Here is a 16,082-nt window from a genome sequence, read left to right on the forward strand (position 1 = left end):
CTTGACATTCCTCAAAATCCTGCAACTGTTTCACATTGTCTGACCAGCACAATGAAATGATTCTGGAGTAACATGAAATAATGTGTATGGTTATTAAAGTACTGATACAGGGTTGCTGTAACCCCTAGAGTAGATGCAGGAGCTGTGTTTCAACACGACTGGAGAAGAGTGTTAGTTGTTTTATTAAAGTAATGGTTCAACCTTATCGCTCTCTTGTGAAATTTAGTCCATCCTATGACCTGTTAGATTAGTTTAGCATAAAGACTTTAAAATAAAAGGAAACAAGCACGCTAATAACTATGTTATATCTTCTTCGTATAAAGGTTTCAATTTGTGTTCTTTACAAAGTGCTAAAATATTTTTTTTTGGATGAGCATCCAGATACCCTAAAAGAGAACCAATGGAGACTCCAGGATGTAACAATGCCCACACAAGAAATACTCCCATGGCCTTGTGAAATAGGACATTTTGAATTATTTTAATAAAATAAAATTGTGTGTTGTCCAAATTGTCAAACCACACACAGCCATCCAGCCAATGGCAGTGACCAACAGTTCATAATAATAATAATAATAATAATAGATGAAATGTGTATAGCGCCTTTCAAGGGACCCAAGGCCGCTTTACATGGTAAACAAACAAACAAACAAACAAAATGGGCAAATAATTAAGTAAAACATTAAATAAATAGCAGAAGGAGTGGAAGCAGGGGGACTGTTAAAGGCAACACATCAATAAACAAACACATGCATCAGGAAAGTCAGGGGAAAAGAAGACTGCAGGCTAGTAAACATGTAAACATTGCAGGTTTAAAGAAAATCTGGTTGTTTTTATTTGTTCCTCAGTGATGAACAGTTTTTTGTTGTTTTTGAGAGTAAGACTGGACTGTATATATAAAGATGTGAACAGAGACTTTGTTTACAGGAAACCTCCACATGCTAGCTTTATGTTTGTGTACTGTGTTGATAACAAAACATAATTCTATAGCGTTACTCGCTCTTTCCTGCACAGTCATGTTGGAACGATATGGCGTTCTTGGACAAACCAGGCTTCCCTTTCCTTTAAACTGAGATGAATTAAAACCCTTTCATGCATAGAGGTCACTACAGTGGACAGCTATTCAAAATATGTTTTCTTCTATATGCATTGTTTTTTTTGCATAGTTGCACCATCAGCCACTACATAGGACCCTATTGCATCATCCCATACACTGCCACTCAGTGGAAAGTCAGTGTAAGTGCATGATACATGTCTCTAAACCAAGATGGACGACAGAAAGCCACATGGACCAAGTCACCCATCTATATCTTGCCAATCCTTTTATGGAAAGCGTCCCCTGCAGGTTTAAAAAAATCTGTTGACATCAAGTAACAACTAAGGAATCATATAATTCATAAATTATCAAAATATTGATTTTATGTTTGCAGGAAATCATGATTAACCACCTGTCCACTGCAGGGGACGTCATGCATCACTGGCTATATTTCAACTACAATGAATACTGGTACTGCTGCTGCTGTACCCAGGGCCGTCCCTCCCTACAGGCAGATCATGCAGACTGTGTGGGGCCTCACCTTGTGGAGGGGGCCACACCTCGCGGAGGGGGGCCTCATCTGAGGCGCACCTATGCGCTTATGTGGCGCAATTAGGGTGGCGCGGCACGGTTTCGCCGCTGCGAGGCTCCACTAGCACTCATCAAATAACTGTGCGTGGGGCCTCAAATTGGCCCCTGGCCCTGGTTATTCTTGAAAATACTTCATCTGCAATATCTTTTTGGGCCGTAAATCAATGTACTTATGTTATTATGATGTAATTTTAAGTTTGCACATCTTTATTTATAATTTTTTCAAAATGTACATCTCTTCAGTTCAAACCCTGAACGCATACTGTCCACCTGAGTGGACATATAAATATCTCTTTGAAAAAACTAGATAAAAAAAAAAAAACTTCAAATCTTGTTTTTCATGCCCCAAGAGCAAGAATAACACTTGGTAAAAAAAGATCCTGATTGAGGCTTTCATAATTCATGCATGAAAGAGTTAAGACGAATGAGATGATTTCTTGTGGTCAGGCATGATCTCTCCTGGATGCTGCTCCTCCTGCCCTGGCCTCACTGTGACAGCAGTTTTCCTGCGGCTGGTGGAATCTGCCTGAGAGAGGGACATGCTTCAGAGTTTCTGTTTCTGGCTCCAACGACTTTGCTTTGCTTTGGAGCCCTGATCCAATAATGCCAACCTGGAGGGGGGAGTGAGGCGCTCTGCCCTCTTATACTGATGGCTGCTTCTCTACTGAAGAAGGGATTGTTCTTTTCTCTTGTGTTTTCAGATAGGAAATATGCAAATCATAGTTCAGACTGGACATGGCAGTAGACAGCTTGATGGATTGGCAACTGATAGCCCTGGGAATGTGTGTTGTAGTGATGTGTTATGAATTATCTCTTTATGTAAATGTGGTTGATTCTTCTTCTCCATCTGCGTCTCCGTAGCCATTGTTAGATAGAAAAGGGATTTCCAGCTTTTCTTTAAACTCATCCTCCTTTGTTAATTGTATGCCCTCTGAAATGCTGCTTTGCGGCAATATTGTTCATTCTCCCTAGAAGTTGCGCTTGCTCAAATCGCCCTTATTCTAAATGTCAGACCGTACATCTGTTCCAGTCTTGGACCAAATATGGCAGCAACCATCTGTGGGACATTTCCTGATGTTTGTTTTTAGCTTCACGTGTTTGTTCCACCTGCACATTCAGCCATAAGATGTATTAATATAATTGCAAATACATGACGTGTGTACTAAGGCACTTAAAGTCACACTACACATTCAAATTCAGATCTCAGGATGAACCACTCACTGACTTTGTTTGGCTTTACCGTTAAATATATTCACACAAACATTTAAAAGGAAAAGCTTCCCAGCTATTTTGCATTAACCGTCAGGCTTTTACCAAAGGCTGTTTGCAGTGTTTGAGTTGTAAATGCAGTTGTGAAAGTGCAACTCATTACTGCTCTTGGGATAAAGACAAAGTGAGGGTCAGCAATGGTCAACGTATACCTCATATTCAATATTTTGTACCCAAAAAAAACGGCAGTATTTTACCCCTTTTTTGCAAGTGTTAATATTTGTAGCAAAAGCAAGGGCAGACTCAGGCATACAGTGTTCTTCTCATACCTTCTACTGTAGTTGCTGATACCGATGATTATGCAGAATAAGGTTGAGCTCCCTGGATTGGTGTTTCTGGGGAACATAAACAGGCTCTTGTTGGCCGGGCGCTGCTTGTTGATTGGTGATGTCTGCAGAAGACGCCAATTTATTTGCATTAAGTAGCCTTAACCTCCGTTTTACCCCGCTCATTTCCTCTGCTGTTGTGCATCCCATTGCCCTTGCTCTGCCCTGTGGAAAATGAGTGGCAGTGGACCGCCTACAGCCAATAACCAGTGTAACATTAATCTGACGTAAAGGGATGTCATTGAGTCTCAAACTGCCATAAAGTAGGAGTTACCCGATGGAAACCACTGACATGCTCCGCTCTCTGCACAGTAACCTTCAAATCACACTGTGTGTGTGTGTGTGTGTGTGTGTGTGTGTGTGTGTGTGTGTGTGTGTGTGTGTGTGTGTGTGTGTGTGTGTGTGTGTGTGTGTGTGTGTGTGTGTGTGTGTGTGTGTGTGTGTGTGTGTGTGTGTGTGTGTGTGTGTGTGTGTGTGTGTGTGTGTGTGTGTGTGTGTGTGTGTGTGTGTGTGTGTGTGAACGGTTAACAGTGATTTGGAGATGGGGGGCTGCTCTCTCCCTCTCTAGCATTATGGATTTATTCACACTGATTATAATGTTCAGCAGTGTTTGGCAGTACTTTCTGCAGAGCTGGAGAAAAAAATTCAGCTCAGCAATTCCCACACAGATATCACTTATTGAAGTCACGCAGGACTGTAGTTGGGATGTTAATGACCTGTATTATTTTATTTTTTCATCTCTGGTTAGCAACGACTGTGACAAACCAATGAAGTCAAGGTCATTATCCCTTTCCTTACACACACCTACAGCAAAATGCTCTCTTCCCTTCAAGTGTGTGTATCTAGAGGGCCAGACACAGGTATCCAATAAGCATGCAGCAAAGCCCCTTTATTAGCTGCTTATGAATTTTAAGCATGCTAAAAAGGAGCTATATATTTAACTTGACAAAGCTCATTGTTATTTAGAATTTAATGTAATCAGTATTCTAATTAAACCAGTTGTCTTTATCCAAATAACAACTTAATGTATCTCTGAGAGGTTAAATGTCCTGTAATGTGTATGCTAAGCTTTCATCAACCGTTATGAGTGTATGTTAGAAAAACTATTTATTTTTCTGAGAAGCAAATGAAAAGGTTGAATGGTTGGAAACACTATAAGCCTGTTCAGTCATTTTGACACTTTTTGTATCCTTTTATTCAGACCTTTTATTTTCAAATTTCCCAAATATTTTAAAAGCCTGGGCTCGGTTATAGCTTAACATTTTAATGTTCCCCTCTATCATTTGCTTTTATGGATATTGCTTTTGTAGAGCTGCTCAGTGCTGGTACATTACTACTTTATGAAAACTACTTTTGAGACTCTAAATGTTCCGAGGCAGTCATTAAAAGGACCTGTAAAAAGTTTATATATTCATTAACAAAATAGCTCAAACTAAGCAGACATGCAATGTGAGCTGAAGATCTGAAAAAGACTGGCTGGCTTTGATAAGATCACTGGCTGGTTTCAGTCTTACACATTGTAAACACTCGGTTTAAATAGCTGATGCATTAAGTCTGTTACCTCTGGCTTCAAGTCTTTAGAGTTGGCTTACTTCCAAAGCGTTTATGACCTGTGTGAGTTTAACTTAAAATCATTCATTTATTTATTCAGTGTGATTATCTTTAACAGTTCAATCAATATACCTGCCCTCTCTTAGGACTAAAAACAAGAAGACGAAGACCTTATTAAGTCATGGTCTTAGTTTCATTACAGTGCTACTTAAATATGTTTAAATATCTAGTCTAAAGAAACCCTTGCTCTTGTTATGCACTTTTTAAGCTATTTTTCAAACTTCATTCTAGTCAAGACTTTCTAATATTCTACGGTTTTGAATGATATCTTAATTTTGATTAATGAGCTCAGCTTTTCTCCTGAGTAAAGTTCAGAAGTCTCTGCTGATGCGTTTTTCCTGACGGCAACTTGCTGGACTTTGAAATAAACAAACACTTAATCTAGACTCTTACACACAGCGCTCCAGTGGTGCAGAAATCAAATGTGGAGCTCAGTCACCGACCACAGTTTAAATGACCAACACATGCTGGAGGCTTTATGCTTTGTCTTTGAACACTCATTTCCTGTTATGTCTCGTACTGCCATCTATTATGTTCTCTTAAGAAGTAAAGAGCTATTGTATTGTATGAATGAAATTCCTCCAAGGCTGCTTTTAAAAGGACTTTAAATCACCACAGAACTTTATTCCAACAAGTAAGAAGCAATTGACGATTATTGCTGAGAAGGTCAGCGAGACAATATGTCTCCATCTGTGACTGAGAGGAGTGCTATCCTGCGTGTGTGTCCGAGTGTGTGTGTTATGTGCTGGGGTGCGGAAAAACCTCCTTATTAATTTCTTTGTGACTCAGCCCTCCCCTGTACGACAGCTTAATATTAAAAAGCCTTCATCCTGCAGCAACACAGGCTGAAATATGGCCTCTGGCACGGTGTGTGTGAGATTGCGGGTGTTAAAACCTGCTTCGTCATGATGTTTTCGGCTCAACATGGATCATAATGAACAACAAATTTGAATTGCTGTCATCTAAAAACCAACTCCTCCCTGCATAGCGTGTGTGTGGGTGGGTATGAATGTATCTTCTTTTATCCACTTGCTTTGTTTTGCAACTGTGCAACTCTGTGTGTGCACTTGTGTCAATGTGCTTTGCTTACGAGTGTGTGTGTGTGTGTGTGTGTGTGTGTGTGTGTGTGTGTGTGTGTGTGTGTGTGTGTGTGTGTGTGTGTGTGTGTGTGTGTGTGTGTGTGTGTGTGTGTGTGTGTGTGTGTGTGTGTGTGTGTGTGTGTGTGTGTGTGTGTGTGTGTGTGTGTGTGTGTGTGTGTGTGTGTGTGTGTGTGTGTGTGTGTGAAAGAAAATGAAGCATGAACAATGGCTGTCAGCCTCACTGATGGCAGAGAGGCTGAGGAGGCTTTCCTCTGTAAGATAGCTTGATATGCAAATGAGCTGCTAGCACTCCACAACACTGCTCCTCATAACCTCAGTATCATCAGGACCATGCACTAACAAGCACCTGACTCTTACACGCCCACAAAAGCACAAACTGAAACATGCACATACGCCTTAGTTGGGCGATATTTAAATACTTGAAATCCTTGTTGATTTGTGTGTGAAATGCACGTTTATTGAAAACTGGATACAGAAAAGGTGCCAGAGCATGACTTGCATGTTTGATCAGGGCACATCCGTATCAGTGGGCTTAAAGGATGCATGCAGTCCTGTTGTTTTAATAATGTCATGGACAGTTGTCATATATTTTTTTACTAAGCATTTGAACGACCTCTTGTCCACATTGCTTTAAAAGTTTATTCCTGACATTGTAAGAAGCAACAAACTGGATTTTGATCAAATCCCATGATGACCATCTGCACCATTAGTCATCCTACCTCAATTAGTTTAATTTCCATATCAAGGTATTTGTTTGAAATATTGCAATATTTGAGTTTTTCCTAATCACAGTTGATTATTTCTGTTCGCCATAGCGATGTTTAGAAAAGGTACTATACTATATCTCTACTGTGGTCTGTAATGCAGTATACCATGATAGAAGATTGTATCACTATTGCACAATATAAAAACATACAAGCGTACACACATAGGAGCAAAACACACACCACCTATCATGTGTATTATTTCCTTTTACCTCTTTCCACCTTTAGCTACAGATAGGAGAAATGCTACTGATAAGCTACTCTCACATACATGCTATTAAAAACACCATGTTTTAAAGACGTCAGAGAAAATGGTAAAAAACTACCAGATGGGGTTACTTAACTTATTTCCCCAAAATACTTATAACACATGAAGTAGTGCAATAAGACTGAACAGACACACTCATCCAACACAAACAGGTGCTGATTTTGATAAAAACAAACACGTGAACACAGATGGATTTCGGCGGCAAAGTCTCACAGAGAGCTGAAGCAATTGAGAAATCTTAATTAAAAGTAAACTTTGGGCAAGATTAGGAAGCTTGTCTTCACTGTTAATGAGAACGCTCTGTTTCTGAAATGCAAGCCTCACAAACACATCGGCATGCAAATGAGACAGTGTTTTTAATAAGGACTTCACTGCGTGTTCCATACTTTTAGCAACACTCTGAACGTGAAGTGTGAGAGGAAACAGGTAGAGTGCACGTCGGCATATAAGCATGTTTACTCATTGTTGAAGTAGATAAACTCATGAAAGTTAGGGCTGCTCAATTAATCGTATTTTAATCGCGATTACGATTATGGCTTCCAACGATTACGAACACAACGTAATCGAAATAAAACGATTATTTTTTTATAACTTTTTTTTTTTTTTTATAACTTTTTTTTTTTTTTTCAGTTGCATTATTCTTCAGGTTCAGGGTAATCAACTGTCAAAAACATACTGTTCAAATGTTTTTTCTCCAATAAATTGATGTTTTCAAAGTAAATGGATAATCGTTTTTAATAATCGTGATATCAATTATTGACCCAGTGGAGTGAGTGGAATATGTTTTAGCAAAATGTTGGCTATATGTTAAGGAGTTTTCAGGTTGTGAAAGTGCACTGCAACATGTTTGTTGATCTTGTTTATTGGTATTTATTATTTTGATATTATTTATTTAAATGTAGACATGAATGTATAATTTATTTTATTTTGTATTGGTTTTTCAGTTGATTACCCTGAACGTATAATTCAACAGTTAAAAAGTTGAAATTATTATTTGTATTTGTTTTAAAGTTCAATAAATTGATGTTTTCAAAGTCAATGAATAATCGCATTTACAATTATTGACCCAAATAATGGAGATTATGATTTTTGCCATAATCGAGCAGCCCTAGTAAAAGTACATCTGGAAACATCTTAGAGCGGTGGTTGTGATGGGAGGATGTCTGGCTCTCTGCAGAAACACAGCGTAATAGGAAAAAGAGAAGAGGGATTTTGTTCCCATTCTTAGTTGTGATACTGCAAACATCAACTATTTTGATGTGAATTTAGAAACCGTAAATCTCTGAGAATATGTTGACAGGACATTTAAAGATGCACCCTCAGCCCTCAGCAGTACATGCAGTCTGAGAACTCAGTATTCACAAGGCCTCCTGTACACTGGAAACTATTGTTTCACAGGTAAAGCACTTTAATTGATCTTGTAGTCAAACAGATAGATGTGTCTGACAAACTAGGTTCAGTGAGGTCTTTCCCTGCCAGAGCTAGACTGTAAGATCTCTCCTCTCCTCCTGTTTCCCAAGATGCAACCCTGACCTTCTCCTACTCTTTCCATATCTCTATTTCCCTGGCGATGTTATTCTGTCCGTACTCTCGCCTAGTGTATCCTTGTTTCCGGGGTTCATTCTAAAGAAATTCATCTATTCTTCCTTTATCTCCCAGTCTGGCTTTTTCTTTCATATCCCTTTCTATACATGTTCTCTCTCCCTGCTACACCTCTCTACATAATAACGCCTCACTTCTCTGCCCCCCTTCCCTTTTATTTCCTCCCTCTCTCATTCGCTTCCCCTCTTCAAGGTCCTGGAGAAGGGGAAATGAAAAGTGTATGTATTCTGTAGCGGTGCAGCGGGAGGGAAAACTGCTGTTTTATGCTTTTATTTATGGATCTGTAGATTTCCAGCGCTGTGCACATCACACAGGGGGGGGGGGTGAAGAGCAGCTTGGTGTGAACTACTGCTAGTACCCCCAGTGGAGCTGCAGACTTGCAAGAAGAGGCGTGCAAACATTAACATACTTTGGACCAAACATGCACTAGCATAATGTTTAGAAAAGTGAACTCAAGGATTCGTTACAGGATATTAATGTATGACACTACTAGCTAATCACCCCATCCATCAAAAAGACACATGACATCGCCACGATCACGTCAAAGTATGTTATGTCCTCTCCTGTCTGTTTGTTTATGTCTCTTGCCTGACTCATGCCAAGCAGAGCTGAGTTTTTCTTATCTGAAGGTCAACTTTAGCCAGCCTTTGTCACCTCACACTCTTAGTCAAACCCAGCAGCGCCATCATAAACATTTAATAGAAGCGGCTATCATCACACAGCAGATGGTGCTAACGCTGCTAGCGCTCGCCTTGGCTCTTGTCAGCGCCAATAAATAGCCTCCGATATAAGCAGACAGTCAGGTAGAGAAAGTGAAGGACATGTATAGAAATCACAGGGTGGATATAATATGTGCAGTGAATGCAATAGAACAGGCAGCATTCTCAGTTTTAGTTCTTTACCACAAATTGGAAGCACTTGTACATTTCATATAATACGTGTGAGGTTTCTTTTCTGTCATGGAGTACCATCAATGCTCGCTCTCCAAAAGGATTTGAATCAACTATGCAAACAAAACCCGAAGAGGCTCTTATGTTGTTTTGCATCTGAATGGTAAACCCAGCACAAATCTTCTGTTAGAGTAAGATATAGCTCGGCTGCACACCGAAAAGTATGCATTAACTAAAGTCTTTGCCTCATCTGTATGCAAACTGCAGAACTGTGAGCTTATAAGTCATTCATTTCAGCTTTTTTTTTAAATGAAAACAGTATATTCCTGAGAAATATTTGGTGGGTTTAACTTTAAAAAATACCTTCTGGCAGACTCTGATTCTGTTCAGTCTATTTATTGCAAAGATGAACGGAGTCTTTCTGAAGGTGCGGTAGAATTGGTGCAAAACACAGTCTTACATTCACCTCATTTTAGTAATTGGACAGCTCAGTATTGAACAAACATGATTTATAGAAAATGATTGTCTCTCTCGGACTGTGAAGCGCGATGCAATTTGATATCGCGCTAGTCTAAAGGAGTGGAGGATCTGACTGAATGAGTTCAATTTGCCTCTCGATGACAAAAAGGGTTTCACGCTAAACACAATCAGATCCGATGTGAAGGGAGAATGATGCGCCTGTTTGTGTTGGAGTGCACGGGATCACAGTCAACAGATCAAAGTTATTTTAAATGTCTGATGTGTCAAATATTCCCGGCAATATCATCGTTTAAATATACATACTTCAAAGCAGATTTTACTCGTCGACTACCTATACTAGCAAATCTTTTTAACATAATTTATTACAACTATTTTAATATATTTTTGATTTAATACTTTATGTTTTGTTTAAATGCTTTACTTTAATATGCTCTTGTATTAATTTTTTATATTTGTCAGCATATTATAATATGACTTTTCCTTATATATTTTTAAATGTCTTCATGCTCTCCTTTAATTTATTTCCACATACCTCACTGTGACTGGTAGCTTTATATAAAGACAAATTACATTACATTTAGCTTAAAAACTGAATTGTGGTCTTCATTAATATATCACTGATAATTTGACACGTTTTTCAATGCTTGAAATGCTTCATGGTGCAACCTTTATCATATCCCGTTTACAAAAATAAACACTGAGAGGAAGAAATAAAGGGGCTCCTACTTCTCATAATGCCCCTCTACCTGTCCACTGCAGTGTGAGTGTGTGAGTATGTGTGAGGCTCTCTGCTCGCCGACCCTCTCTCCTGGGTAATTTGTTGTGTAAATACGGTCTACTTACTGCTGACGGGCCCTTTCGGCTGTGGCGCTGGAAATGCAATTACAGGCAGCAAACATCTCCATTGTTATCACTGGAGGGTGCGACGCTCATTTCGCTCCCCTCTGTAACGGGCCGCTATTGATCGGCATCAGCTTTGAGGAGGGGATTACTAATGAAGCCATCTAAAAGCCTTTTGTACGTTGAAGAGTTTGCATGTGCATATATGTGTGTTAGTGTCAGTGTGTGTGTGGACATGTTAGTAAATGGATGTGTGTTTGAGAGACAGAAGAGATAATGTGTTTTTGTCAATGTAGGCGCCACTATGCCACCCTGTTGACTCCTAATGTTTCCTGCTGTGGTGCTCTGCTGCCCCTGGTGGTAGTTTGGTGAGTTACACCACACATCTTCTCTCAGATTGTAATACGATCACAGTGAGCGCACGCACTGATTGGGAAGCAATGCAGCAATGGCCGCCTGCTGAGTAACATAATATCTGTGACAATTGGTGTCTTTGAAGAAGCTATAATTTTTTCAATCAAAGTTTAATATCATTATCATCAGGACTAAATTATTGGGAGCCATGCCAGACACTCCACACCAATGAGAAGAGTACAGAAACCAAACGGAAACGTAGATTGTTAAGTAACATAAAATGAAATGCGTCTTGTAGCATTTGGCTCATATTAAGAAACCTTTTGATCACATACGGTTCATCTTTCCAAACTTTACAGCACATTCCCCTGCTGAGTGAGAACCTCAGGCAGGCACTTTAACACAGTCAGACCTTATTCTCATACACACTGTGACTCTGGGTTCACTCAATTATTAAGTAACCTCACATTCAGCTTTCTCTCCTCTTTGTTTCAAGTCAAGCTGGTCTAATGCAATGCTTATGAGGCGGCCTTTGAAGCAAAAAAGCTTTTTTCTGTGTCGCTGTTTGATGTGCGTGTAGCGCCTGTGGACAAATCATTTGCTTCATTCTCTGCTCTCTTTGTGAAGTGATTGCACAACTATTTTTGTACAATTATAAACTCCTTACTTTTGTCTCTTCTGAGGATGTTGCAACAATGCAGTTGTCAGGTGTTGATTTGGGTTAAAGAGGACTGTACATTAGGATGTTTGAGGCGTTGCGTGTGTATCGTTAATTAGTCTCTGTATTGTTGGGGGGGCTGTGGCGCAGTGGTTAGTGCGTTAGTGATGTTGGGATCAGGGGAGCACAGGTTCAAACCCCACTGCAGTCAGCACGTCGTTGTGTCCCTGGGCAACACACCCCAAATTGCTCCTGTGGGGATTGTCCACAGTATTGAGTATGTAATTCGCTTTGGATAAAAGCATCTAACAAGTAACATGTCATGTATTGTAATGTTCAAAAGGGAATATAATTTGTATTTCTTGGAAATTAATCTAATATAGAAAATCTACCCAGAAATAAATGGCATTTTTTTTAAATATGCAGATTGAAAAGGAACTTGGACTAATTTAAGATATTGTTATACTAATGATGCTCCACAGTTGTCTTGATTCCCAATGTTCGGAGGAACATGGTTCCTTAAATACTCCCGATTTGCAGTTTAATGATTCGCTCTTTTGTTAAAGCAATGCCTTTAATGGATGAGGAACATTTTATTAAAACTAACTCTACTTCATGTACACTTCATACTCATATTATAAAATATTTAAGTGTAGGACTGAACTGCATTCTTTTACAACTAGTTTGTATAGTGCTCTCTGGTGAAATCAGTTAATAGGTTTTAATCATCTCGTTATTATGTCCATCTGTATTTCATTTCTTTTCTTAATAATATATATGAACCCTTAACTACACAAAAAGAGTGCAATCATGGAAGATAATGTATTCTCTGTTATCTATGAAAGTGTGAATGGTTACAAATTAGTGCCTTTTAAGGTCCTCCATCTGGGAAATATATATTCAGAAGAGCAGATTGGAGTAAAAGGAAAAGAGAGTAATTAATGGAATAAATGGGATGATTGACATGAAGAGAAGTCCATGTGGCCCGCCTAGTTAGAGCAGAGCTAATCCCCCTCACTTTCAGACACTCTTCCCTAGGGATGGGGATTTGAAAGCAAATTAATATTCGACCCCCAAAAAAACGGTTAACCGATTAACCAAAATGTACATATCCTATAAAAAAAATGTTGACAAAAAAATAACTACATAGAAACCAAGTCGAATTTGTGAAATGTATTGAACTGGTGACCACAGTTTGAACAGTTGACAGCTACAGGCCTACAGCTTTCATGCTTAAAACATAACTTGTTAAATGAAAGAGGGATCATACAGGAACAACATAACGGGTTAGTGTAACGTAACCCTATCACAACAGAGATCAACCTATAACAGGGCCTTTCCCAGAATGCAGCTATTCAATACTCATTCTTCTTTAAGAATATGAGCATGTCTACTCAGGGGAGAAGCGGGGGCTGAGGCGAGATCAGGCCAGCTGTAGAGAAGACCCTCTCAGCTGGGATTTGGGCATAAGATGAGATTTGAGTCTGCGTGATCTGCGTGTAGGGAGGGGCAGCAGCCATATCATTAGCTAGAACTAGCTAGATCTGATGGATTTGGACATAAACGCGAGTGAAGTATAACCGGACGCGAGAGAGAGATAAGCACCTGCAGCTCTGCCCGCTGTGAGGGACCGGTGAGCGGAGCAACACACACCTTTAGACCTCACTTAGCTATGGCACTGTCGTATACATTGAATTATTCCATTTGATCATATGTAATCAACTCAGGCACCCCTCCCCAAAAAATATTCATAACTCATATTCTCATACCTGAATAATTTGAAATCTTCTATTAATCGTTCCCATCCCTACTCTTCACTGACTACAAGCAAACCAGATAATAAGATAAGATGGCTAAAAACTATACTCGCTGTTCATAGCAGTCAGAGCTGAGAGTGCTGTGCGTCTCTGTTTATGACGGCGCTGCTGAGACATAAACAGGTGAACACTTTCCAAAAAGAGATCAGAGTAAAGCAGTCTTCTCTGTGAAGTATGACAAACCACTTGTGAACTCAATAAAAGCCACATGTCCTGACCTGTAGGGGAGAAATGTTTTACTGTTTCATTTGCTGTAGATTGCGAGAACACAGTGACAGATAATAGCGAATGAATAATAGAGAGCCCCAGGTGTAAGTCTCCTGAGGCGAGTTCGCCCTTTTACATTAGACACGATCCAACAGCTCCACTCTCAGGGTACAACAAGCTTATTCCCAGTCAACGATGCATAAATAAATGTAACTGTTAATGGGAAAAGTGACACGCACAGCCCTGCCATTTAGACCTGTTTAAGCACACCCAATGGTTTTGTTACTTTCCTTGTATATTGACTAAATTCCTCAAAACAAACTTCCATATAATATATTAGACATAAGCATTTAAGGTGTTTATTTGTAACGTTATGTTTATTTTTACCCGTCTAACATTACAATGCAATAAGTGAAGAATGATTACTTATTTAGGGGTCTGGTGATAAATGTTGAACAATGATTGTCTCATGGGTAAAGTTAATGCCCCTCTTAGATATTCTACTGCACTTCCTGGTCAGACCACTTGATGTCAGTGTTGGCCAAGTATGATTTTAGCTCCAATAGAGCACAAAGAAATAGCATTATATAATTGAAGAATATATCTCACCAACTACTCGCATGTTTTAACCTTTAAATAATAATATTTTAAAGTGGCAAATATCCTGGGCTACATAGATCAATTCTAACGGGTGAATATCAGAGAAAATCTACATGATATAGTAATTTAAATGTTTAATAATAGAAGGTATAGTATAGTATCTCAAAATGTGATTTTGTCGAAAATATCTGGAAGAAACCCCGTAGTATAGTATGTCGAAAATATGATTAATCGGAAAGTATGTTGAATTTGTTTTAACATTTTCAACATATACTATATATGTTACTATGCAATTTCATGAGATTTTTTTCGTCCCCTTTTTACGATATCATTCCTTATGTCGTTTGTTTTACTTTTTTCGACATAGTATATTATGTCGTTTTTGTAATTTTTAAGGACATATACTACGCCTGGTTTCTAAACACTATACTGCGCCTTATTTTGACATGGTATACTACTACTTTTCGGTCATTTAAGGGAGGGAGGACCCTTATCTTCATACGATATCATGATGCCCTGGTTTGACATACTGACATGTTATTTTTTAATTTTTTTTATAAATTGGAGTTATTTGGCTGGGAACTGCTTGGCCTCTGAATACCAGACAAATCAATATCATGATCTTGATATAAAGATTCTTAATTCATGTTCAAATAACCGGCGGTGTGCATTACAAAGTTAACTAGTGACACCGGAAACCAAATATCTAATTCTACCCACTCAATAATTTACCCAGACTATTCGAAGCAGAATCCAATCATGTGTCTCCTCTCTCTAGATGACCAGGTCCTGCAGTTTGGGAAGCTGGTGAGCACCTCCAACACCTACGAACCTGTTGCCCCTGGAAACCCCAGGAAGCCTGTAACCGTGACAACAGACCAGCCTCTGCTCTGGAGTATGGGTATCTGTAAGGAGGAGGAATGACAGACAGGAAATATCCTAACTCTCATTAGTCTCACAAAGAATGAAGGAAAAAGTTGAAACGCTACTATGTGGCCAAAAACCTGTTGATTGATCAATATCTGGTTAGCTCTCTTGGTTTATAAGAACATTTCAAACCAACAGATTGTTTTGTTTTATTTTAATGCCATCTCTGCCAAGGATATTTAATATTTGTATTTTAACTGGTGTTATGCAACACGTGGCTATGATTTTCACTGTGCAAGCTGAAATTCAAAAGCCTAAAGAATGTGCCTTTTTAAATAAGTGCCACTGTTCCCACTTGTATATGAAAAATACTGAACTTCAAACTATGTGTGCCTTGTATTTCTGAATGTCAGGCAATGATCAAACCAAACTGTGTAAACATACTGTAGTGATATCAAGGATATTGAAAAAAGACTGGAGGAAAGCATTCAGTTGTGGTTTCCATATTTTTTTATTTACACATTGAAATATAAATGTCGTGCACCGAATGTAAAAATGTCATCCCTTCAGTCCCTGATCACACCAGCCCACTAACACCTTGCATTGCCATCTTCTGTCCCCAGGAGTTTGAAGTTTGAGTTTGTTCTTGTCCAGGATTTAACCTCCACTAGAGGGGAAACAAGAGATCGGCAGTGTTAGTGATGAGAGAAACTTATAGGTACACGAACAGAAACATGGCACTGTAATATTCAGTTTGAAAGAGCAATGAATAAATAAAAACTGCTCTGAGAAAGACAATCCCTTA

At 39.0% G+C, this 16,082-nt stretch overlaps 1 protein-coding gene across 2 annotated transcripts in view; it reads left to right on the top strand.

Moving 5' to 3' along the window:
- The window catches only part of tpk1 (thiamin pyrophosphokinase 1), a 59,900-nt gene extending 44,426 nt beyond the window's left edge, over positions 1 to 15,474 (top strand). For both annotated transcript variants that reach the window (XM_079662279.1, XM_079662280.1), the window contains exon 9: positions 15,189 to 15,474. In XM_079662279.1, the coding sequence (XP_079518405.1) occupies positions 15,189 to 15,334 (146 nt within the window). In that variant the 3' untranslated portion in view covers positions 15,335 to 15,474. The remainder of the gene's footprint in view (positions 1 to 15,188) is intronic.
- The last annotated feature ends 608 nt before the right edge of the window (positions 15,475 to 16,082 follow it).

The sequence above is a fragment of the Notothenia rossii genome (assembly GCF_949606895.1).
Source record: "Notothenia rossii genome assembly, chromosome: 12".
Lineage (NCBI taxonomy): Eukaryota > Metazoa > Chordata > Actinopteri > Perciformes > Nototheniidae > Notothenia > Notothenia rossii.